This window comes from Paroedura picta, chromosome 3 (assembly GCF_049243985.1).
Source record: "Paroedura picta isolate Pp20150507F chromosome 3, Ppicta_v3.0, whole genome shotgun sequence".
NCBI lineage: Eukaryota > Metazoa > Chordata > Lepidosauria > Squamata > Gekkonidae > Paroedura > Paroedura picta.
This window is the reverse complement of record NC_135371.1, coordinates 85,995,078-86,019,351: the sequence shown is the minus strand read 5'-3', so window position 1 is coordinate 86,019,351 and position 24,274 is coordinate 85,995,078. Positions and strand designations below refer to the sequence as shown.

The following is a 24,274-nucleotide window of genomic DNA, read 5'->3' as shown; positions in this document are numbered from 1 at the left end:
AAATGAAACTGGGCACATATGCCAGAATATGCCACAGTGAAATTTAGGTCTCTATCTGCCAACAAAGATCTAGTGCTCCCCCCGCTCTTTCCAAAGAAATGTTACCCCATCCAGAACAGGGTTAATCCCCAATTGGCAACATAATTTACTGGCATTTCTTGATGTCTTCGGTTTGCCAGCCTTTATCTGTTCCCTTCCTAGCATGACACTCCAATTATGAACATCCACCAATTCACCTGATTCCAATTAAAAGGAGAAACAAAGGTGATGTCATCAGCATGTTGATGACAGCTCACTCTACTTTTCCAGACAATCTCATGCACTGGTTTAGAGGTTAAACAGCAGAGGCCACAAAAGAGAACCTTGCATAAAATGGCAGGGGTCTGAGCATCTACCAGTCTCAACCAACACCACCTTCTGATATCAGTCCACCAAACAGGACCAGAACCACTGAAGCACAATGTCTGTTTCTCTGCTGTCAGAAAAGTACCATGGGTGTCAGTAGCCAAAGCTATGGAGAGATCCCTGAATCTCAACAGTGACACATTCCCTTCTCTCTCCCTTTCAGCAAGGATTGTTCATTTGGGTGGCTGAGGCCGTTTCTGTACTTAAGGCAGATTAAAATGGACCCAGATAATCAGTATACTCAAAGATAGCAAGAGCAACTCATTCTCCATCACGAGGGATGCTACCAAACTGTACAGTTCAATATTTTGTCTCAAGTATTCCTGTTTTCATTTTTCCCTTTTGCAAATCAAACTTATGAACCTCTACTTTTGTGCCCTTTCTATTTCTTTGCACCATTTTTTCCTGCTACAGTTCCATTCACTTTAATTTTTGTACACATTTGACAAACATGGCATCAAATAAACTGGAAAGAACACCAGCAATGAAAACAGGCCCAAAAGAAAAACATTTGCATTTGTTTGTTTATTTAAATTCATTCATTCATTTATTTACCGCCTTCCCATGTGGCTCAATGAGAAAATAATACACACATTAAGAAATAAGGAGGAATATATTTTAACAACCTGACCCAAAAAGAACTGAGGCCTTTTGCCTGGCATTTCCAATAGTCCAAAGCTGTTCTACTATTTTTCATACAAAAATTACAGTTGATTACAATATATTCGATACACTTTTATATACTGTTTTTCCTTATCAGGTTTATGTATAATGGCTGGAATTCAAAAACAAGTTAAAGGAGTAGCAGTATAAATCTAAACAGGATTATTCTTTTTTAAACTTCTCAGGCTGCACATGGCTTTAATTGTAATGAAATAAAGCACTAAGCAGCATAACAAGAATAATTTCATTGTATTTATTGCCAATACACTACTGGGAAATGTTTGCTTTGAATTAATTATTTGTTCCAGTGACCATCCCTAGTGCAGTTATGTGCACAGAACAATTATGCTAAGGAGGAAAGATTACTTTTTAATCTAGGAAGAGACAGGGAATTATGAATGGAAGCTTGTTTTCTCTCTTTTTATTTATTTATAATCATGGAACAGCACCCACAGCCATTTCACAATAAACTCCTTCAAGGGTCTTTATTTCCCCAGGACTTCAGGTTTGGGAAAGGGGTTTCTTGATGGAATTGGATGCTTCTTCATGGAACAACCAGTGAGGAATTGTGGCAGAAGAAGCAGGCATATATATTCATTCTGCTAGTAGTACCAACAAATATATCAAAACATCAGCTACTGGAAGAACCACAATATAATGTCTGTCTGTGATGTATCAAATGAAAAATATCACAGCTTTCCTAGAATGTTTGAAGCAATGCCAGATTATTTGTTACAGGCTTATATCTATATTGTACAAAATTTTTGTCTTCATCAGGTGTCATGGGATTTATTTTGGCAAAGTTGAGACACCTGCCTACGTTGCATTGGAACCGAGACAGCAAGGACAGTAATGTCACGCATCATTGGCTGGTATCCCAACTTTGCAAAAATAAAAACAGTTTTTATTTACTGAAGACAGTCGTCTCATATCACACACAGATCACTAGATGGCATAGATGGTGGCATATGAACATGTTTTTGTGGCATTCGCTAACAACTTTTCAACCTCAGGTCAAAGCTAAACAATATTTCCAACGTACGGGCCAAAGAATAAAGCATTGTTTGGAAGGAATTGTATAATATAAACACTTTATAAATTTAGTGTGCTTACACTGATTTTAGCAAAAAAACATCCACATGAGACAAGTCTTCTAAATGTAAGTAAAATTGGTCAAATGGGCCATGTGAAGTACAGAATATTAGTTATTTCCCTTATTTGTGGTAGCTATAGCAAACATTATTAAACTTCTATTATGTGAAAACAATGCAGTCATTAGAACCAATTAATACCAGCAATACAGGGAATGAAAGAAAAAGTCTAGGAAAATTACAGGTCACAACAAAGACATAAACATTTGAATTATCACTGGATCTTGATTGTAGCCTGCAAGAGAAATCTAACATACTTTGAAGGCATTAATTAAATATATTAATCCTTCCATCTAGAATAACAGTGAAAGATTCATTCTTGTGAATGATTAATTAGACTTTCAAACTGTTTCTCTTTGAATGTAAATTTTGCATCTAGGTTCTATCTTAGCTGTTCTGTTAGAAAAGAGGTCTTCAACCCTTTGGTTTCTATAGTATTCATGAAACAATATTAGCTCCCTCTTGTGGTCAGTAATGGCAAATGCTTTACCAACTGTTTGTGAGTAAATTTCAAAAGATTAAGCCCTTTTCAATTTGTAAGAGCACACTGTGACCACTAATAACACTGAGTGACCTGTTAGTCTAAACCCATAAGATGATTTTGAGCATGATTTGGGTGGAAAACTGTACCCTTATTCCATTTAAAAAAAACCAGAATGGATAAGACTTTTCATGTTTCCTTTATGTTTGATTATATTATATATTTTTTCCTTAACACTGGAATCACGTGGATTTGATTTTAATGGAAGTAGATAGCCAACAATTATTTGTAGATCTATGGGCACAGATCCACAATCTAGCTCCAAATTCCCAAAAGGACTCTGGGGTTGTGTTGCTTGACATGTAACTTCTCCATATGGAAAAACAGGTTTTTTTTAAATTGAGCAGATTTTTAGTTGCAATTTGTATCATGACATGGGTATTTGCTGCCTAGGGAGAAAAACGAAATTAAAAATGCCAATGGACATGCCCAAGCCTTTGAGCACATCTAAATTGCAGCTCTGCAGATGATGGGCACAACTGCTAATCTCCTATCCTGATCCAAGGAAACAAGGATTTAATTCTGGATGAATTCCAGAAAGGACAGATTCAAACTCCAGAGTGCTTCTCCTCTTCTGCTTGGTAGAAAGATCTACAAAACAAACAATGTCAATTTGAGTTTGCATGTTGTTGGAATCTAACTCCCCCCCCCCTGCCCTGGGGATTTTGTTTTGGGTTTTTTTTTGCTTTAAAAAGAGAAATATGGGTATGGAAGCTCCTGAACAAATCTTCTCTTCCCAGTTGCCAACTCAGAGATAACAGACAGCAGAAGAACAGAGAAAGACAGGCAGGCAAAGAGGTCCCACTCAGCAAAAAGTTTTTTAAATGAGAGGCAAAACAACCACCAAAAAAGAGCACTCCTGTTTTCATATTTCTGCCTCTCTTCTCTCTTCTCTTCCCCATACAAGTCAACTGTGCAAGAAACAATTAGAGAGACTGGAAAGAAGAACAGCTTGTAACAAGAAAATTTACCTCATTTGGGTATTGAGAGTTATTTATTTATGTTGCTGTCAAGTTGCAGCCAACTTTTGGCAACCCTGCAGGGTTTTCAAGAGAAAGGTGGTTTGCCACTGCCTGCCTCTGCATAACAACCCTGGCCTTCCTTGGTGATTTCTAGTCGGAACAGTAACCAGGGCTAACTCTGCTTAGCTTCCAAGATCTGAGGAGATCGACCCAAATCAGAGCATACCAGCCTCTTAATACTATCTGGACTGGCTGCTTCACAGTTCTGTCAATATGACATATATTTCCCTCAAAACTGAGGACCTCCTTGCCTGCCCTCTGCTCCCCATCTCTTCAGTGTCTGTTGCTGTAAGAAAGAAAGATGTATAGCACTGGTTTTCATTCTGCTGGGACGTGAGAGTTCGTGGCTGTATTTCAGGGTCAAAAATGAGATTTAAAACAAACAATGATCTTGCCTCACTCAAAAAGCTAGAATAATCGACAGTCCAAATTTCCAAAACAGTTGCTGAGGACGGGAGCTGCCACCAACAATGCTAGCACTTCATATCAAATATGTCTGCTGTGCCAAAAACCCAAACTGGCTGTCTGCTATGACACTTGCCAATGCAAAATATTACATGACCAGACTGAAATCAGAAACTCCAGGGAGGAAAAAAAGTAAGATTCTTTTTGTTTCAAGGACCCAAACGTACATTTAAAAAAAATTAGACTCCCATTTCTTCAAACGTAACTGACAGGCAAGTAAGGATTTTAGATTAATGTCTCAACCAATGTTGCCTCTTTTCAAGAAAATCAGTCTAGACTTTGAGCATAAAGGCAGCTATCAACTTATTTGCCAGTGGTTAGCTAAATAAGCAGACTGCAATTACATTGCTATGTTTAAAAGAGCTACACATCTAATATTTAAAACTATTATATATAATTTAAGGGCTAAGATTAAAAGAGGATGAAATGTTTTTTTCTGCCCCACCCCCACCCCCCATGCCAGAAATTATATGAATATTTTATGTCCACTCTATTCAGGACAATCCCGACATATAATCTTTTTGTTTGTTACAGTTCCAAATGTTGGAGCCTATAATGTTTTCATTAGACTATAATAATGGAACTAATGATGCATAGGTGGACTTTGATTCCTGTAGAAGACAAAGGAAGTTCATATGGAAACATTTGACCCCAACACCGAAACACCAGTCCTATTCCTATAATGTCCAGATACTTCCAATATCATGATCTATGCTGTTCCAGACATAAGAAAACAGTTATAAAAACAACCAAACATTATATAACTTGTCCATACACAAATGAATTAATCTGATCTAACAAAACACAACTGAGTAAAATACAGAATATCGTCAATAAGCAGGACCTCAGCCTCTCAAGAGCAGAGATGTTTTTGGAGGTTTAAAAATGGATCAAAATAAACGTGTATTCTGTGCATATAAACTGTCATGTTACTTTCATCATCCATCAGCTTTTCATATGGAAAACTGAGTTTAAAAAAAAAGAAATTTACCTCATAAGATAAATTATAAGAGATGGCTTTTATGTGTAAAATATTTTATTAATAATTGTTTTAAATTTTGTTTTTAACCACCCTGAGCTAGACAGTATAAAGAGGCATATAAATAAAATATTTATTTATTTATCATACTTACGTGTTTTAGAGGAGGTGCAAACTGGGAAGAGAGGGGATTTGCTTAAAATTGCTTTAAATTTGCTGTTAACTGCCCTAGGCTATACAGGATAAAAGTGGTATATAAATATTTATATATTTATGACACTTTTGGAGGAGGGGCAAGTTGCATGCTTTGCCTTGATTATTATGCCTGACTGATTCAATTGTTTTGGTTCCAGGCCTCAGTACTTTGCCATGAGTGTCCACCTCACCCATAAAGGCTAATTTGATATGAATCACCTTTTGCATGCAGATGATCCCTCAGCCAATCCACGGAAAGCCCAGCTAAAAGGAACCAATGGGAAGCGCTGTAAAAATCCCCAACCTGAGGCCCTGCAGAGCTGCTGTCAGTGCAAGCAGACAACGCTGGCACTGACAGACTCAAGGTCTTGATTCAGCATAAGGCTGCTTCACGTTTTTATGCGGTGCATGCCCTGCGCATGACCCTGGGGCATATGCAATCCAATTGGGACCATGCATTAGCAGCAGCCATCCAGGCAGCACCACTGAGCAGATGAAAAACTTATTGAGTGCTGTTTGCAAGCTAAATGTTTAGGGGAAAGACTTGACACAAAGCAGGCAAAAGTCGGTTCCAAAGTCAACCACAATTTTAGCAGAGTTCTTAGTATGTCTCATAGGTACTGCTCCTATAAAGGCTACTTTTGAAAAAATAAAACGAGAAACGTACTCTAGCAAGTTCCCAAAATATCAATAACGCACAGTGATGTTAGAAATCCGAATAAACAATTAATTTACCATTGTAGGATCTCAACTATTCCTTGTCATTTACCATATGTGTCAGACATCTGTTAAGCGGCTTTAACAGTAAACATCCTTTCCACAGTTAAAGACTCTTTACATTCGCAAATGAAAGCCAATACAAGAATTAATAAATAATAGTAAGTCACAGATCCATTAACTTTCTTCTGGAAATAAAATACAGTTTGCAACAACAGCATATTATTTTTCTACATACCTGGTGGGCACCTGCACTCAGATGGAGCCTCTCGTGCCGTGCGTAGTTTAGCTAATCCTTCACCCAATTTCTGTTAAAAAAAAGACATTTTTGTAGAACCACATATGAGCATATATATAATTTGCAAGTCTATTACTGGCATTTGGCCGGGCCCAGCCTAAGTTAAGTACTTTTAAGCCCCATTGATCGTTTCAGAATAGTTTTACAATCCTTGGGCTTTACCAAATCCTTTAATTTTGATTTGTTATATGATTTAAATTAGATGTGTTATCCCATATGAGTTCAAAGGTCTGTGGCAGGGATTCGCAGGCAATCTCCATGGAAGGAAAGTATTTTCCTTCACAGAACGCGAATTCCTCTTCTTCTCCTTCCCATTGCAGCCCAAAATGCCCTCTGAAATGCAGCTTCTGGGGGACAGAGGATTCTTGGGAATAGCCTGCGAGGGGTGGGGGGACCAAACATGAGGACTCAGAGGTCTGCTGTAGGAGAAGGAATCATTATGACAGCTTCGAAGAACTGACAAAGGGAGAGAACCCTGTGAATGTGGAAGCAACCAGAGAGCCAATTAGCCACTACCCCTGTGTATCTCAGAGGTACACTTCACAAGCAAGAATTGCAATGCCACCACAGTGGTCACTTAGACTAGTGCTGCCTCACTGCCAATGGGTTACAGTTGTGAAACCCTGTACTGATGTGGGGCTGAGTGGACCAGGGGGCACAGCAAGAGTTTAGTATTTATTTATTCAGGTTTTATACTGCCCATCCCCGAGAGCAGGCTCAGTGCAGTTTACATATAACAACAATAAAATATAGATAAAAACAGAATAAAAACCAATACTACCCGCCTTTCCCACCTTCCTGCCTACCAATATGTGCCCCATAAGAAGAAACAGAAACGGGGGAGGGGGGGGAGACATGGAAAGGAGAAGGAGGAAGACCCACTTATTATTTAGGCCACAATGGCCTCAACCTTAGGTTATTTGGCTTCCTAAGCTACTCCAGCCCAGAAACCCCCCTCCCTGAGAGAAGTGGAAAGTTATGCCAGAAAAAAGCATGGCATAAATATCAGTTCAACAGAACAGGCCACGTGGCCCATAACAGATACGCCTGCTCCCAAAAGCCCACGGAGAACACAGGATGGTGGTTACAGCACAAACAGACAACCTTCCTCCCCTCAGCACTGCATAAAAATCAGCTACAACTACCTATAATTCAGTAGGCAGGGCACAGTAGGCAGGGTATGACAGAGTACTCTCTCATACGGACTTAGAGTGCACAGCACTGATCTTTGGCGACAGGAAAGGCAATTAGCACTAAACCCCAAGGTGGAAAGCAAGTGGCTAACATGTCTCACTGCAGAATGCTTACAAGTACCTCTCTCCAGAGGCTTAGTTTGAAGGGGTAACCACGAACTGACAGGTAAGCAGGACCAGGATTCCAGCTGTCTCTGCTTGTGAGTTCTCATCTGCCTTCCAGCTTCCTTTTCACAGGTTGACCATTGGGGCCTTAAGTGTATTTACTGCACAGTACACCTACTTTGTCTGGTGGTAAAGAATGTCTTGGTTTTGGGTTCTGCAGAGTATCCTGAATTGGAGACTAGTGATTTCCTTCCAGAACTGCCACAGTCTTCTCTTGCAGTCTCCTGAGTAAGAAACATGGGCATGCTAGAAGATCATCTGATCAGCAGCATCTGCACTCACTGGAATGCTCCACGAAAAAAGGACGGTTCAAAATGAGTATAATAACAGAAGAAAGAACCTACCCTAGGCTATAATAAACAATTTCACAATAAATGTAAATGTAAAAATGTCTTATATCTTCTTTTAATAGAACAACAAAAACAGCCTCCAGATTAAAACTGGTTGTTTTTCAACTTAATGTTTGCTACTGAAGTCCTTCAATAGGATCAATTCTTCTTGGCAGAATTTAAATAATATATATATGGCCTTTGGCTCACAGGTATGGGGAAATTTAGTCGAAAGACTGGAATGTTGCCTGCACTGGAATGCTGCCTGCAACATGTTTGAGTCTTTGGTGGCGCTGAAGAGCATCCCAATCTATTTGATCGAAAAGGTCGGCATCATGTGGGGGAAGAGAGCGCTTGACAATGAGGTCCTTAAGCCATTTAATGAGCTTACCAAAGCACTTTTTTTCTGACACAAGTCTGGATCTATTGATCCAGATCCATTTATCCAAATGCTTCAGGGGAAGAGGGCTCTCTTTCTAGACCCAGGCACCAGACATTCTGATATTGTTCCAACAGTGTGCATGCTGGTACAGAGCCTGCAAGAAGGTACTGCATCCCACCTGGAACCTCTTACCCAGCAGGTCTATATGTTGGCAACTCTGTGTGACCCATACATCTGGTGGGATTCTATGGGTTGACACGGGTTCTGTCAAGTTTGTTGGTTCTGTTTACATTTGCAGGGTTTTGGACAGTAGTTGCTCTTGTGTATTTTTGACGGCTTCTTTGCCCTGGACACAGCATGGTATTTTTCCCCATGGAAAACAATGCAGACAAGTAGGATGGCTGAGGAAACCTTGTTCCAGGGCCCCTAGAATTGGACCTCTTAGGTCACTTTGCTTGAAACTTTGGTGGTCTCTGATGGACAGGCAGGAACAGGTTCCCTGCAATTTGGGTGACCTTTGCTTGCAAAACTGCCACTCTAGCCCAATACCATTTTTTCAGTGCACATCCCTAATTCAACTAGTACAGGTTGCACACTATTCTATGGTCAGGAATCCTCAACACCCAGCCACTTCCTTTTGTCAGGGTTTAATTTCAGTTTGTTAACCCCCACCCTTACACAGTTTATTGAGAGCTTTCCCACCAGATTTAATAGTATGGGTGACGAAACAGTATGGGGGACAAGATGGAAACTTAAGGAAACCTGTAAGCCAATGAAAGCCAAACACAAAAGGGATCATGGAAATAAATTTCATCCAGAAACTCTTAAAGCTGTACAGTAATCCCTTTATTCTGTAATTATTTAGATTCAGAGTGGATGGGTGTAATGTATTTGTAACCCAAGCCATTACAACTGCTTGTTTCAGAAGGGTTTTTTCTCATCCAGGAGCCAGAGGAACTGACAGTTCTATCAGAAGTGTTGTTGTTGTTGTTGTTATTATTATTATCCACCATTCCCAGTGACTCATGGTGGGTTACATTAGTCTGAATAAAGGTAAAGGTATCCCCTGTGCAAGCACTGGGTCATGTCTGACCCTTGGGATGACACCCTCTAGTGTTTTCATGGCAGACTCAATACGGGGTGGTTTGCCAGTGCCTTCCCCAGTCATTACCATTTAGCCAACCTTGAACCAGCTGCTGGGATCGAACTCCCAACCTCATGGGCAGACAGCTTCAGACAGCATGTGGAACGCCAAAAACTCCCGCAGAATGATATTTGCCATTCTTGAGACATTCCTCCCCCATCTCATTTACCAAGAAGAGAAGTAGTCCAGTAAACCTCAAGTAGGTCTTATTGTTCCAAGTTTTCTGTCCATATTCTCTAACTGCGCCAAATGAAATGAATCCACAAGCCTCAGGAGAATTCAGAACTTCTGCAGACAACATGGTGTCCAAGTTGAACTTGGCAAATTTATCACAGGAAGTTTCTAGAATACCCTCTATTTTTCTTTTCCGGGCTTAAATACAAGCCTCTTAACTCACACAACAAACATGGCTGGTGAGTACTATACAGACACAATGGTGGCTGAGAAATATTTTTTTTCACCACTATAATTGTCACAGAGTAGGCACTATGATGAGCTCTTTGTTTTCAGCAGATTCAGCACAAGCCTTCCTCCACCATCCCAACTGCTTCACAGCACCCAGTTCCACTGAGCACCAATGCACTTAATAATCTTGAAGATATGGACAAAGAAACTTAAGAGAATCTATACCCACCGCTCACAAGGTCTCCTGATTCCAGTCACCCACTGAACAGTGACACTTTGCTTTGATTCCAGATGGAAAATCCCCCAGTGCTTTCTGGAAACCATTTCAACTCATCTTTCTTCAGGGGTTGATCCTTCTAATGGATCTCCCATCCATGCAGAAATTCAAGGCTACTTTAAGCCTAACACTTGCAGCTTCCCAAACTGACTTTTTAAATGCAAACTGAATAGCTTCTAATTCTACACAATTTTCTCCTTATGAATTTTCCTAGACCACAAATCTACTGCACCTTTAGTCCTAAACAATAGTGCCTATGTCTCTGCTTGCAAAATACTTAATCCATGGTTTGCTTAATTATACTAGTGTTGTTGCAATTGTGTTTTATTTATATAATCACCATATGTGGGGGTGGGGTGTTCATGTACAGCTCTTACATTGCCTATTGGCAATGTAAGAGCCCCCCCCACACACACACACACCTCAAATAGTTCCCTACTCTGCTTTCCCCTCAGCCAGGCATATTGATAAATCTGAAGGTGGTAGGGGAGGAGAAATGAATTTGAAATGGTCTAATGGGGAATCTGCCACATGCCACCCCTTCTATTTCTCCATTTGGATGTCCATCCATCCTTACACTAATTTCATGTGTAAAACACAGACATAGGAATCCCATAATACTTAGGAAAGTTCAGCTGGTGCTCAGCTGCCCATACCTCAGGTCTTAAAGCTGTTCCCCAACAGCTAGAATGTTTTAAGGCTGCTAGAAAACAATAGAGCTATTATGAATGAAGCTATTCTGGTTTGTTTGCTTCTAAATATTTCTTTAAACTGCACTCATTAACATTTTTACTATAGCCTGAAAACTATGCACTTTGAATTGAAGCTTTTGTTATGGAACAAACAGAGGTACTGCTATCCTGCCCATGTGGTTATGATGTAAACGGTGCTAAGCATCTGAAGAATTGCTGCATTGAAGAGCTGCATGGTTCCATAGCAAAGTCTGTGAGGGAACTTTTGGTTTTCATGTTTGCTTATAATGTTTATCATGCCTTCAGAGCCGTATACAGAATACTTAGGCAAACGGGTTGACATATTTTAAAAGTTGCCACCCATGGAAATTGCCTCAACTTCAGAGGCGAAAACAGAAAGCAGGAAGGTGGGAGTCCCTCATTACTATTTTTCAAGCCATACTAAAAGTTCTAACAAGAATTTGGCTCAGGATGAGGTGTAGGGGAGCAAGTAACACATAATAGTGACCCAGTAAGTATAATATTCTTGGACTTTAAAAAAGGCTTTTGACAAGTTACCTCATGGGATAAGACAGGTGCTTTCATGGACTAAAAGCTGATTAAAAAGGAAGCACATATATATTAGGAATAAATAGGCAGTTTTCTCAATGGAGAGAAGTGGGGGGCCCCACAGTGATTGGGATTGGGGTTGGTGCTACTTAATTGAGTCATAAACTAACTGGAATTGTGGGTGAGCAGTGCATTGGCCAAGTTTGCAGATGACACAAAATTATTCAGGGCAGTGAAAACCAAGATTTCCAAGAGGATCTTTACAGATCAGATGAGCAACAACATGACAAATGAAGTTAGATATAGGTAAATGTGACGCACAGTGGAACAAAAAAATCCTAACTCCAAGTACATGCTAATGGGATCTGAAGCTGAGAATGAGAGGGAAGGAGACCCCGAGATCATAGTAAATTGCTCAATGAAAGTGTCTACCCATTGTGCCGCAGTTGTTCAAAAAGACAAATTCTATGCTGAGTATTAGTAAGAAAGGAACTGAAAATAAAACGGACACTATTATAATGTACTTGTAAAACTGTATGGCCAGCCCTGGACCATTTATTAGAAAAAAGACAAGTAAAATGGTCTTTTTCAGTGCTCCCCCCCAAATATCTCAGAAAGTCCTCAGTTTTTCATGCTATATGTTTGACTGTGGAAAAATGTTACCTTAAGAGGCATTTCACTTATTCTGAAAGAGACAATATCTTCTACAATATGCTTTGGATTTATATATGACAATGGTAGTTAGGGTATACGCTCAAAAATGGGAGCCTCTCTTCTCTCTTGCCTCTCCCCAGCATCCAATTATTGACCACCTTGCCCTTTAATGGCTCCAGGAGGTAGCAGCACAACTCTTGGAATCTGATAGCTCCCTGCCATGCAGAATTAGAGCTAGTGAACATGCATTTCAGTGGTGGGCAAAGCAGGACACCTACCAGCATTGGGTGAGCACTTGGGGAAGGAACTGCTGGATAAACAAAGTCCATACTCCATGGCTGACTATCAGGACCCACAGGTACAGCAGCTCATTCAGAGGCATCCGAAGGAGCAGCAGTAGATGAACAATTATAGAATTCCTTGATGGTCTCCTGTCCAAATACTAACTAGAGCTGACCCTGCTTACCTGCTGAGATACGACAAAACCAGGGTAGGCTGGTCTAGCCAGTGTATACACACACGAAAGCTCACACCTTGAATAAATGTTCGTTGGTCTTAGACAAGTTGAGTGAGAGGTCGCCATCTATTTTGCTATTCACTATCATGCTGTAAGGGGTGTTTTATGAGGTTTTATATTGTATTTTTGCTGTTTTTATCTGGTGTAAACCGTCACAAATCAATGGAAGAGCGGCGGTATAAAAATCAATCAATCAATCAATCAAGGTGCCATTGGACTCAAATTTTGTTGTGCTACTTCAGGCCAACACGGCTACCCACTTGAATCAAGCTTTTTCTTTGTAATTATTGAATGATATATTTATAATTTTATATGTATTTATCATAAAGTTAGCTTTCTTTAATTTTTCCCTCCCCCCACCTTTGTATCTTTGACTCCCCCTTGTCCTTTTTCTACTCTGTCTTAGTTTTTGTTAAGTTTTAACTTTTCTTTAAAAAATTCAATGAAATTATCTTTTTAAAAAATAGGTTTTTTTCCCTTCAGCAGTCCTCCATATTTTCCATTGGAAAACTGGGAGACGTCCTCCCCCCTGCATTTTTCTGGGCTTCAATATGTCCATCAATAGGCAGCTTGCTCTTAAATAAACACAAGTAGGAAGAGAGCATGAAGGTAAAGGTAAAAACAAATGTCACTTTCATAAGAGCACACAAAATTAGGAATGGATGTAAGGTGCATGTTGTGTGTGCCGTTCAGCCAACCCGGAGAGCAAGAATAATGCACCCGTAAAACTATAAAATTCCCTGCAAAATTCAAACATCAGGGACTTGTGATGGCATTGGCCAGCATGCAGGAGCTGCCCTTCCATCGATATGCAGCTTCTTCTGGCCCCAACAGATAACGTGTTCCACACTCCTAGCTTGGGTACACTGGAACTCTTAACCAGTCAGGTAAATTATTTCTCAGTGTCCCACTCCAGAGAATCAAGTGCTGTTTGGGTACATATGCACAAAAAGTGGCTCATCATGTTTTCATTACTCCTGCGTAAACTTCATAAAGTTTGCACGTATGTCACAGTAAGAAACTTTCAATTCCTTCCAAAAGCAGCTTCCATCTCTGCTATCTTTCTCAAAACAGATGCACTGATTAACATTTCATGTTATTTTGACCTTTAAAGAAAATCTGTGTTCTCAACATATATCTGCTGACTGAGGTAATTACTCCAAGCATCGGGTGAAGTGGTTTCTAGGTCATACGCTTGTGTCTCTCTCTGTGTTTAAGGCATGATATTAGCTATGCCTTTCTCTCTGAAGTCCTCTTTGTGACTGAAACTCTTGAGGGGTCAGATTTCTCACTGTGAACTCATAGGCATGCATCCAATCCCAAGGTATGCATGCAATCCCCAAAACACATTTGATGCTCCCAAGTTTGCAGTCAAAAGAAAATAGGAAGTTCACAGGAGGGAAACCAAGTGATTATAGGAATAGCATCTACTTTATTTCCATGCTTACCTCTGGGTAGAAAAGCACTACAATGTCTTTCTCCTTACATGTTTTACTGGGCAACCAAAATGCACTTTATATTGGGGCACAGCAGGGAGCAGTAACCTTCAGGAAGAGCTGAAGGTGGCAGAAACCTTAAACAGGAATCACTAAGGTTTCATCTTTTCTGCCTACTCAATATTCTGTCCGGGGGGGGGGGGGGGCTATTCTGCTGGAATTATCCTTAACCTGTAGAAATGCAGTTCAGGTTATCTCTCATTTTGATCCCCTGATCCCATCCCAAGTTCAGTTCTTGCTAGAACTGCATGGCAAAAGCTTAGTCGCATTCTCTGGGGACATCCCTTCTTCAGTTTGTAAGTCTATTTGTATCGTCTTACCACAGTATTTACACTTGTCAGTTCAGCTTAACCTGTACTGTCCATTCTGGTACAAATGCAAATACTATAACAAAACAATAACGGTTGTTTTTGCAATTGAGTGAGATTTGTATAATGACATGTCAGTTTCTCATCAACCACATTTCTCCCCCCCCCCAAAAAAAGGTGATTTCAAAAGAAACAGTTCATAACCATTTATTTCTGTACCAAATCCTCAAGAGGACAAATACTTCCTTTAGCCAGCTAGATAGTATACCTTCCGCACTACTCTAAACAGGAGTGGTTTCAATGCAGGTTTGATGCTTCTATTTGCATGGCTAAACAACGCTGTTTCGTAATCCCTGAATAATGTCCTAGCATATGGAACTAGTTTAAAGCACCTTACTGGTAACCAGTAGAATCTAAGCAATGGGTTGTCAACTGGGGGTGGTCAAACTGTGGCTCCCCAGATATCCATGGACTACAATGAGCCCCTGGCAGCACCATGCTGGCAGGGGCCCACTGTAGTCCATGGATATCTGGAGAGCCACAGTTTGCCCCCCCCCCCCATGAGCTAGATGAAATGACTGGTGGTCTTGGCTCTGAGAGACCCAGGGTTAGTCAACTAAGTACCCATTGTTGTGTTTATGGCTCTGCCAAGGAACCAACAGCTTGAGGTCCATGGCAGGATCAAAGCTGGCATTGTAATTGACCAATGCACAGCTGGTCTGCAGGATCCTGTCAGTTTAAATTGAAACTGGACAACAGCATGCACTGGCAGGAAGATCCATTGTTTGCTACTATATATTAAGGTGGGGTTTTTCAGAGGTGTCTCAAGTCAGTTTTGCCTCTTGTAACATCATGCTGAGATCACAATAAAGAGCTCAGTGAACTCCCAGTGGTCCTGGCTTCCTTGAACCCATGGATTTTGCATGAAACTTGCTGGGTGACCTTGGGTCAGTCACACACTCTCCTCCTAAATTAGCAGAGAGTTGTTGCAAGAGTAAAATGGAAGGCCAGTATACATCAACCTGTGCTCCTTGGCAAACAGCAGGATAAGAAAAGCAGTAAATTAACTATGAGGTAGTATTACCATAAGAGAAAAATGAAATTCTCATAGCAAAACAAAAAGCAATTTATGACACTTCATATAGTGAAGGGAAATATAGGCAGTTAATGCAAATATATAGTATAGACTGAAAGACAAATGAGTCATTTTTTATTCAACCTGTTTCTTCTGTGTTTTTGTATGCAAAATATATATTTTTTAAATTTCCTAACATCAGTTGAAGAAGTTTCCTTGAAGGTAAGGACCAAGTGGCCACAGAGGAGGAGCATGCCGGAGGAAATGTTCACCTCCTCATGACAAGCTGCTTGTATCTATAATCATATGTCTATGCAGGTTCACTTGAGATCTCTATGACCAACAGATACTGAGGACATTTTGTGCAGTGTGAGAGTGAAGTATACCATATGCTGCAATGGCCTCCTTCAGAGCTCTCTTCTTTCAGCTGGCATGCTTTCACTGACCTCTCTTCACAGACATCTACCCCCTTCTTTGGCACCTCACCATAACTACTAAAAATAACAAAGTAGCCAAATCAAAAAAGCAAGGAGCAATATTTAATAAGCAACACTATACCATTTGCTTCCCTTAAGAAGATGTTTTTTAAAAGTTTTATGTGCTTTCTATCATTTATCAACCATACATTAACTCATTCAAATCCATCCACCATTAAGGCACATGCATGGTATTAGCGGGCCTCCTTACTGGTTCCAATATATTGAAGACTTTTTTTACAACTATAACTTTTGAGGTCAAGAATTTTGTACATAAACATTATAAATGTGCAGCTAGTCACGCTGGCAGCAGATTCTGTGTACTGGTACCCAAAAACTCAATCCTGATGTATCTTTTGGGATTTCTAATTAATCAGAATTTTTTTCTACCTAAAATATTCTCAAAAGATATTCTTTCATGACAGTTTCCCTTCTTATCCAATCAACAGCATAACTGGTTTTTCAAAAAAAGAAAAAGAGCTGGGTTTTTATACCCTGCTTTTCACTACCCAAAGGGGTCCCAAAGCAGCTTATAAACACCTCTCTCTTCATCTCTCCTGTGAGACAGAATCGGCAAGGGACTCTCCCTACTATGTTTCCTGCTTTAGATTTATTTCTATCAGCATACTGCTCTCTACCAAACTTCCCCATTCACCTGCTGTTATTATTCTTGGTCTGAAATGATACTGAATACAAATCTCAAATCCAATATACAGTAAAAGCTTTGTTAACCAGCATCCCTGAAAAATGGAGTTTGCTGATTAAGCAAACATGCCAGTTTTACTCTAATGTGAGACGGCAACACCACCGAGTGCTTGGAGGCTATAACCACAACCTGGCCCCCTGACCACAGCCCACTGCTATGCTGACCACTCTTAATGCTACTGCCTTCTGACCAGCACCAGTCAGAGCCCTATTGCCCTTGCTCAAGCAAGCCACTGGGACTGTGTCTGCTACTGTCCCAGCCCAGGGGCAGCCAGAGGGCATCAGTGAGTAGGAGGCAGTGGATGAGTAAACTGGATGGGTCCCTGGGACTTGGTCATGCAATTAACCAAACCTTTACTATTGTGTTACTGGTATTGCTAGATTAACCAAGCCTTTATTATACTGCTACTTAAAGCAGGAGACGCCTCCAGGAAAAACCTCAAGTTATCATAGGTCAGCAAAAAGATAAGGAGTCTGTATGAAAATGGAATGAGGCCATTAGCAGTACAGTAGATTGCTACACAGTACTAAGAATTGGCCATGTTTAATGGGTGACACTAGCTATGCAATTCCAGTACAGTAGCTGTGTTCAGTGCAAACCCAAATGCAGTTGCACCCATCAACTTCAATTGTGGGACTGTGCTCATGATGGCACTTGGTCTGTTTTTGCTGCAGAAATAACCAGGAGTCTAATGGCATCTTAAAGACTAACCAGAGTTTTCCCAGCACAAGTTTTTGTGGGCTAGAGTCCATTTCTTCAGATGCAACCAGTTAGAAGGTAGTCAGTAGGTTTTGCCATAAAGCAGAGTAACACAGCTGGCCAGATGAGGTCTTCATTACATATGGGTTCACAAAAGCTTCTGGTGGAATAAAACATGATTGGTCTTCAAGACGGCATAACCACTGCAAGATCTGTATCCCTGAAGTCCAGCATAAAACTCCTTGCTACTCTTTTCCTAGAGCAAAAGAGCATGTGAAATTTTAAACAAGACCTAGGTATTGCTGTCATGTTCTGTCCCAGGTATTGTTTGAACATTAAGCAATTGCTTATCCAGTTTTCAAGTACTGGATAGACATCTTAAACATGACGAGAAACAACATGTGCTTCCTTGTTTTGCATGGACTTTGCATTAAATATATACAACTTCCCACCATCTGAAATGTCTTTGAAAGCACTGTACAGCTGTACACTGAGAAGCCAAGTGACCAATACATGGGACTTTTACCTCTGTTCATGACACGCTCCACTCCACCAAACAGCTAAAAAAGGTCAAATGAACCAAAGAAAAGGTATTCATCAGGTCTTGACAAAAAGCACTATACAGCTGAGCAGACAGAGTGGTCATTGGAAAGAAATACATTTTGGCTACCCACAAAAGTCTGCTACAGGTCCTCAGAGATCACAAAAGGATCAACCAGTGTGCAGAAAAAACCTGCAAGCCTTATGAAAATATGCAAAACAAAATGCAATTTCTCCCAAACCTCATGGTTTGAGAGCCACTGTGGCATAGTAGTGAACGAGGATCTGGAGACCCTGATTCAAATCCCCATGTGTGCCATGGAAGCTTAATAAGTTACCTGGGGCCAGTCATGCACTCTCAGCCTTACCTACCTCATATGGTTGTTGTGAGGACAAAATGGAGGAAAAGAAAATAAGGAAAGCTGCTTCATTCCACTCTGTCTCAGTGGAGAGGAAGGTGGGGTATAGATGAAGTAAACAAAACAAAATTCCAAGTGCTATCTAGAATAAGATTACTAGTATGGGACCATCTTAATTTCACAATTTCACCTCTTTCTAAGCTATCGTCCAACAGTCCATAATAGAGAGTACTTCATATTTTAAAAATTCTGACTCACTAATGCCTCAATCACAAAACAAGCAGAAACACCGAGGCTCTTCTCCCAACAGTATGAGTTAGTCACGTTGACTTTGCAGTGATACAAGCACTCTGCCCATGTTCAAAGACGCCACCTTCTCATGGCTCAGCGTATGCCCTGAGCCAAAGAGGGGCAAGATGCCTGCCTGCCTGCAGCAGCTACGGGTCAGGAGAGGCAACCTGGTTTGCCTGTTGTCCCCAAGCCCCAGCCTCTACAGACGAAGTAGGTGGCAGTCCCCTTCCTGGGGCTGAAGGGGCGACGCACGTGCTGGCCTTTCGGCTGATCTCGGCCCCGGCCTGGAGCTGAAGGTGCCACGGGCCTCTTTGAGCTGACCTTTACGCGCGCTGGGTCTCAGCCCTGCCAATCAGAAGCGGTTGCTCTGGGACGAGCCTCAGCCCCCACCGTAACCCCGTCTGCTCCGGCTTCCAGCAGGGGCGGGGGAGAGAAGCCGAGCGAGCGGCGCTCTGCCCTCCTCCCGCCTCACTCACCTCCTGCAACACTTTGTCCACCTGAGGCTGTAGCAGGGCGAGCCACGGCTCCGCGTGGGGCTGTTCTCCGGGGCTCCAAGCGCGGCTGGCCAGTTCTCCCTCGAGGGCCACCAGCCGGCCCTGCAGCTTGGACGTCCTGGCGCTGAGCAAGAAGCAGGCGCTCACCGCGAGGAGCGAGAAGAGCAGCGAGAGGACGGTGGGGGCCCTGCCGACGCCCCCGGCACAGCGGCAGCCGCCTTGGGGCGAAGCCGCCGCCGCCTGTTCCCGAGGCTCGCTCATTGCGCGCGCTGCAGGCGCTCCGCTTCTCCCCCGGGGAGCTGGAGGTGGCGGGCGCCCGGCGGCCCCTGTGCCTGTCCCGCTCGCTCAGCAGCAGCTCTTGGCAGCCGGCGGCCGCGAAAGTGGGGCAGGAAGTTTGGGAAGCGTGGCCTCTTTCCCGAGCATGGCCCTCCAGCTGCGCAGGGCGGGGGTAGGAGGAGGTGGGTGGGTGGGTAGGTAGGTGACGGACGGCCTCTCCTCCCTCACCACTCGGGGACTGGGGAGGGGAGACCCTGCTTGCGGCCCTCCCCGGGGATTCCTACACGGATAGCCTCTCCCAACCCCTCCCGTTTCCTCCTAGCTCACGCTAGAGCGAAGTATGCAAATCGCCCGGGACCCAAATAAACAGGGGGCATTTCCAAGGTCTGAGACGCGGTGCCGTGGGTGGCTAGGTGCGGAAGGAACCGTTGCTTTTTACACCGGGCTCCTCAGTCCCTTAGGTTATAACGGGCGACTTAAAGCTTCCTGGACTATTTCCAAGGCAAAGTGCTGGAGGCGACTTTTAAGTTGCAGCCATTGGAGTTCTATCAAATTACTCTGGAGCCCCTTCGAAAGCGACGGTTTACGGATTACATTCTCGCTCAGGTTCCCAGCCAAATTACTACTAGGTGGTGCAGGAAAAGCATTTTGGGTCAAAAGAAATCTGTTTGCCCGGGAAAAGTCTCCCGGCGAGAATTGTGTGCCTTAAGGCTGTGTTTCTGCCATATTAAAAGAGGGGGGCAGAATGTTACCAAGACCTTACTTCTCTACTAGTTGGGGGCTTCCCTTTCCCACACATATGTTAGCAGTGTCCAGAAGTTGCACTGAATGTACAAATTGTACAAACGGTGAGGAATGTAAATATACATGATAGAACCCCCACATTTATCCATGTTCTGTTCCCTGGTTTCGTAACATGAACACACATTGGCTTTCATACAAACAGGGGTAGGATGTAGGGTTACAGTTGGATATGAAAAGGATACCGGTAGAATAGTGGCTAGTATGAGTTGTGAGCAGACATTTTATTGACCCTGGCATGTTTATTTATTTTATTTATATTTGATTTAGCAGGGAGCAAGGTCCACTGTGGAAGTAGGTTTGCTTCTGAGGAAGAATGCAGTGGCTTTGGCTCCTCAAAGTTCACGGTAGGATGTCTGTCCTATCACTGTTTGGCCTGACTTCATTAGATTGGAATAAGTTCTGAGCTTCTTGGGAATGTAAATCATAAAGTCACTTCCTGAGCAGTATATTCATTGGATCCAATGAGGTTTCTGAGTGTGTTGAGCATTTAGAAAGGTTAGGAAATAAATGTACCATAATAAAGCTTCTGGCTAACTTGAGAGAAATCGAATGCTGCTAAGAATAAGCAAGGTGCTTGTTTCCCAGTAACCAAAATGGTTTCTAGCAGCATAGGATGAAATCACATGCAGCTTCTGAGGTGGCTGGTGCTCTACTATTTCTACAAAATGCAAAGGCCTCTTTATGTTCTGTTTTGTAAATCCTTGAAGGTAACAGTGCAGTGCTAAGCAGAAGTAAATTACATTAAGATAAATGAGATTTCACAAGGACCATCTAGATACATCTCCTAAAAGGAGTATTTTAAGAACAGGCTATGATATTTTGGACTAAGGTTGGAATCTAACTCCTTAGTTATGTGAGATGCAATGCAATACACTGTAGAACAGGGACTAGTGTTGGACATGAACACTCTGCATAGGCATTCATGCTCAACCATGCTATGCACATCATCCTCTACTTCACCAGAAAAGGTTGTGTTTATTCCTATGCTCAAGAGCAGAGTGGTCAGATCTGATTCCAATAGCCCTAAACTTAGAAAAGCAACTTTAGTGACAATTTTTAGAAATAAAAGATTACATTATTAAAAGCACACTGGTCCCTCTTATAAGTTTAAATATGGCATTACAATCTATATCAGGGTTTCCCACAGACATTACCACAAAGGCCCCACAATGGTACCATGAACTGGTTTCTTTCAAAAATGGCTGGGGAATGTCCTCCCATCCTGTGTCTGCAGTTTTTGGCTTACTTTCCCCTAATTTTGGCAGGTTGATCACTCCCTCCCAAAATGGACAATGATGAGCCTGGAGGAGGTTAGAAGGAGAGGGGCTCCAGCCATTTAAACCTTTGCTGACTAAGGTTCCTTCTACTTGGGGGGGGGGGGAGGCATGGCCAGCTGACATGATACCTTGAAGCCTGAAAAATCTTTCAGTGGTCAAAAGGTACATGGAACTGCACAGTACGTGGAACTGCATGCTGACCAAACAATGAAAATATATGCTGTTATAATAGAATGAAAGCAAACTAATAACTTCTGAAAGCAAGAATGATGTAACTTCCATATCATTCATCATAGAGAAATACTGTTAAAGGAACGTACCATACATAAAGAATGAAAATAACATTGTTTCCTAACCCTATAATTTTCCTAATGTTTTGGTTGTGTGTAAGTTTTGACTAGGTCTAGTTTACCCTATACTGGTTTCTGACTTGTAGGTAGCAATAATGATCCATTACAAAAAAAATTAAAAGCAACATACAAATAGAAAATGTACAAATAAATTATTATATTAGTTTAAGTTTATGGATTCATTCCACAGGGTTGATTTACAAACTGGTATACAGTGCCCTCTAATGGAAAAAAGACCATTTCGTCTTCAACTCTGAATTAGCAATTTGACCATTCAGTCTTGTATAAAACAAGAAAAGGTGTTACTTTTTGTTACATAACACCACAGCTACCCTTGTCTACCTATGGAATGGTGGAATTTAGCTGCTGAAGAAAGAAAAAAGGTCCTGAGAAATGTCATTGTTTACATCACTTTGTAGCATTATGATTATGCCCTAAACTAGATAGCCCAGGCTAGCCCAATTTTTGTTACATCTTGGAAGCAAAGCAGGGTCACTCCTGGCTAGCATTTGGATGAGAGACCTCCAAGGAATATCAGGGTTGTGATGCAGGATTTTTCCAGTGCTGTCAGCATTGTGTGGATTCCATCTGGTAAGAGACATTTGATCAACTACTGGGGTGTTACAGGTTCAAAGTTCTTTTTAAATTTGGTAAAGGAGTGCCTAATACCAGCAAGCAACTTTACTAAAACCAGCAAAACATCCTATACAGCAGCAGTCCCCAACCCCCGGACTGGGACTGGTCCATGGAGCAGTCGGTACCAGGCCGCAGCTCCTCCTTGTCCTCTCCAGCTGCTGCCTCAGGGGCTGCCCTGCCACTCTGCTGCCAGCTCACTTTTAGTGCTCTTCAGCAGCCTCCATGGCTGGGGCTCCCCCTCGGCGTGGCACTGCACAGCTGCTGCTGGCAGCACCCCCGAGAGGGCAGCGGGAACTCAGGGGTGCCGGTGGGAAAGCAAGTGGAGCAGGGGCTCATGCGGCAACGTCCCTTGGCAAAAGACTACCCCCCCCCCCGGGCCTCAGTAAAATTGTCAAACGTTGACTGGTCCCCGGTGATAAAAAGATTGGGGACCACTGCTATACAGGAAGTAGACACGAAGGTCTTCACCCCAGCCCAGGTCTTTTAAACATTTATTATTGTATTTCTGGACCCCTGCTCTCAGCCCAGCTGGATTGTGTTAGTTTACATAAAAACATAAAAATCAGCATAAAAAAACCCAATGCAACCAATGGTGGCAATCTACATTTCCCATGTGAACCCTCAACCCTTCTAATAGCAGTCACTGTTGCTCTATGACACAGGCGATGTTTGGCCTGGGGGGAGGTGGAGAGCTACAGGCTCCAAAAGTGTGGAACTCGATCTTACTACCCAGGCGTCCACCAAACATCTGGCAAAAGGGCTCCGTCTTACAGGCCCTGATGAACTCAGGAAGCTGTCAGAACCCTCAGCTCTTCTGGGAGCTCATTCCACCAGGTCAGGGCCAGGACTATAAAGGCCCTGGTTGAGGCCAGGCGTGCTTCCCAGGGTCCCGGGACAACCAGCAGATTCATACCCGTAGAGCACAGAGCCCTGTGAGGGGCATAAGGAGATGAGCGGTCCCCTAGATAGGCAGAACCCAGACTGCATATAGCTTTGATGATTAGAACCAAAACTTTGATCTTGATCCGGAAGCTAACCAGCAACCAATGCAGCTGCCGCAGCATAAGCTAAACATGAGCCCTTCAAGATGACCTAGTGAGGACCCTTGCAGCTGCATTTTGTACCAATTGCAATTTCCAGGTCAGCGACAAGGGAAGGCCTGCATAGAGTGAGTTACAGAAGTCTAGTCTGGAAGTGACCATTGCATAGATCACTGTGGCCAAGTATTCCAAAGACAGGTAGGGTGCTAACAGCATTGCTTGGTGTAGGTGGGAAAAAAAACTGGGCTACCTTCGTGATCAGAGCCTCCATAGACAGGAAGGCATCAAAGATCACCCCCAAATTCCTGGAAGTTGGCACAAGTGTAAGTTGTACCCCTTCTAGGCAGGGAAGATGCGCTTCCTGATCCTGTCCCCTTCTTCCCAGCCATAGGACCTCCATCTTAGACAGGTTGAGTTTGAGATGACTCTGCCTGAGCCATGCAGCCACTGCTTCCAAACTGGCAGATGTTTCTGGGGGAGGGGCACGCATCTGTTCGTCCATCAGGAGGTAGAACTGGGTATCATCTACATATTGGTGACACCCTGGCCCGAAGCCCCCTACCAACTGGGCCAGAGGGCATATATAGATGTTAAAAGCATGGAAAGAGTATTACCCTTTGCAATACTACACATGGGAGTATGAAGGGGTCAGATAACTCCTCCCCTATAGCAACCCTCTGTGTCTGGTTCTTAAGGAAGGAAAC

General features: G+C 42.4%; 1 protein-coding gene and 1 long non-coding RNA gene across 13 annotated transcripts in view; one reads left to right on the top strand and one right to left on the bottom strand.

Annotated features, from left to right (window-relative positions):
• COL23A1 (collagen type XXIII alpha 1 chain) overlaps positions 1-19,824 on the bottom strand; it is a 587,226-nt gene extending 567,402 nt beyond the window's left edge. For 2 of the 12 annotated variants that reach the window (XM_077326683.1, XM_077326684.1), the window contains exons 1-2: positions 19,170-19,813; positions 6,377-6,446 (exon numbers count right to left, since the gene is read on the bottom strand). In XM_077326683.1, coding sequence (XP_077182798.1) covers positions 6,377-6,446; positions 19,170-19,448 — 349 coding nt within the window. In that variant the 5' untranslated portion in view covers positions 19,449-19,813. Of the gene's footprint in view, positions 1-6,376; positions 6,447-19,169 lie in introns of all 12 variants that reach the window. The other 10 variants (XM_077326682.1, XM_077326685.1, XM_077326687.1 and 7 more) reach the window with 9 other exon arrangements.
• Positions 1-24,274, top strand: part of LOC143832380 (uncharacterized) — a 299,119-nt gene that overhangs the window by 219,114 nt on the left and 55,731 nt on the right. The window lies entirely within an intron of this gene.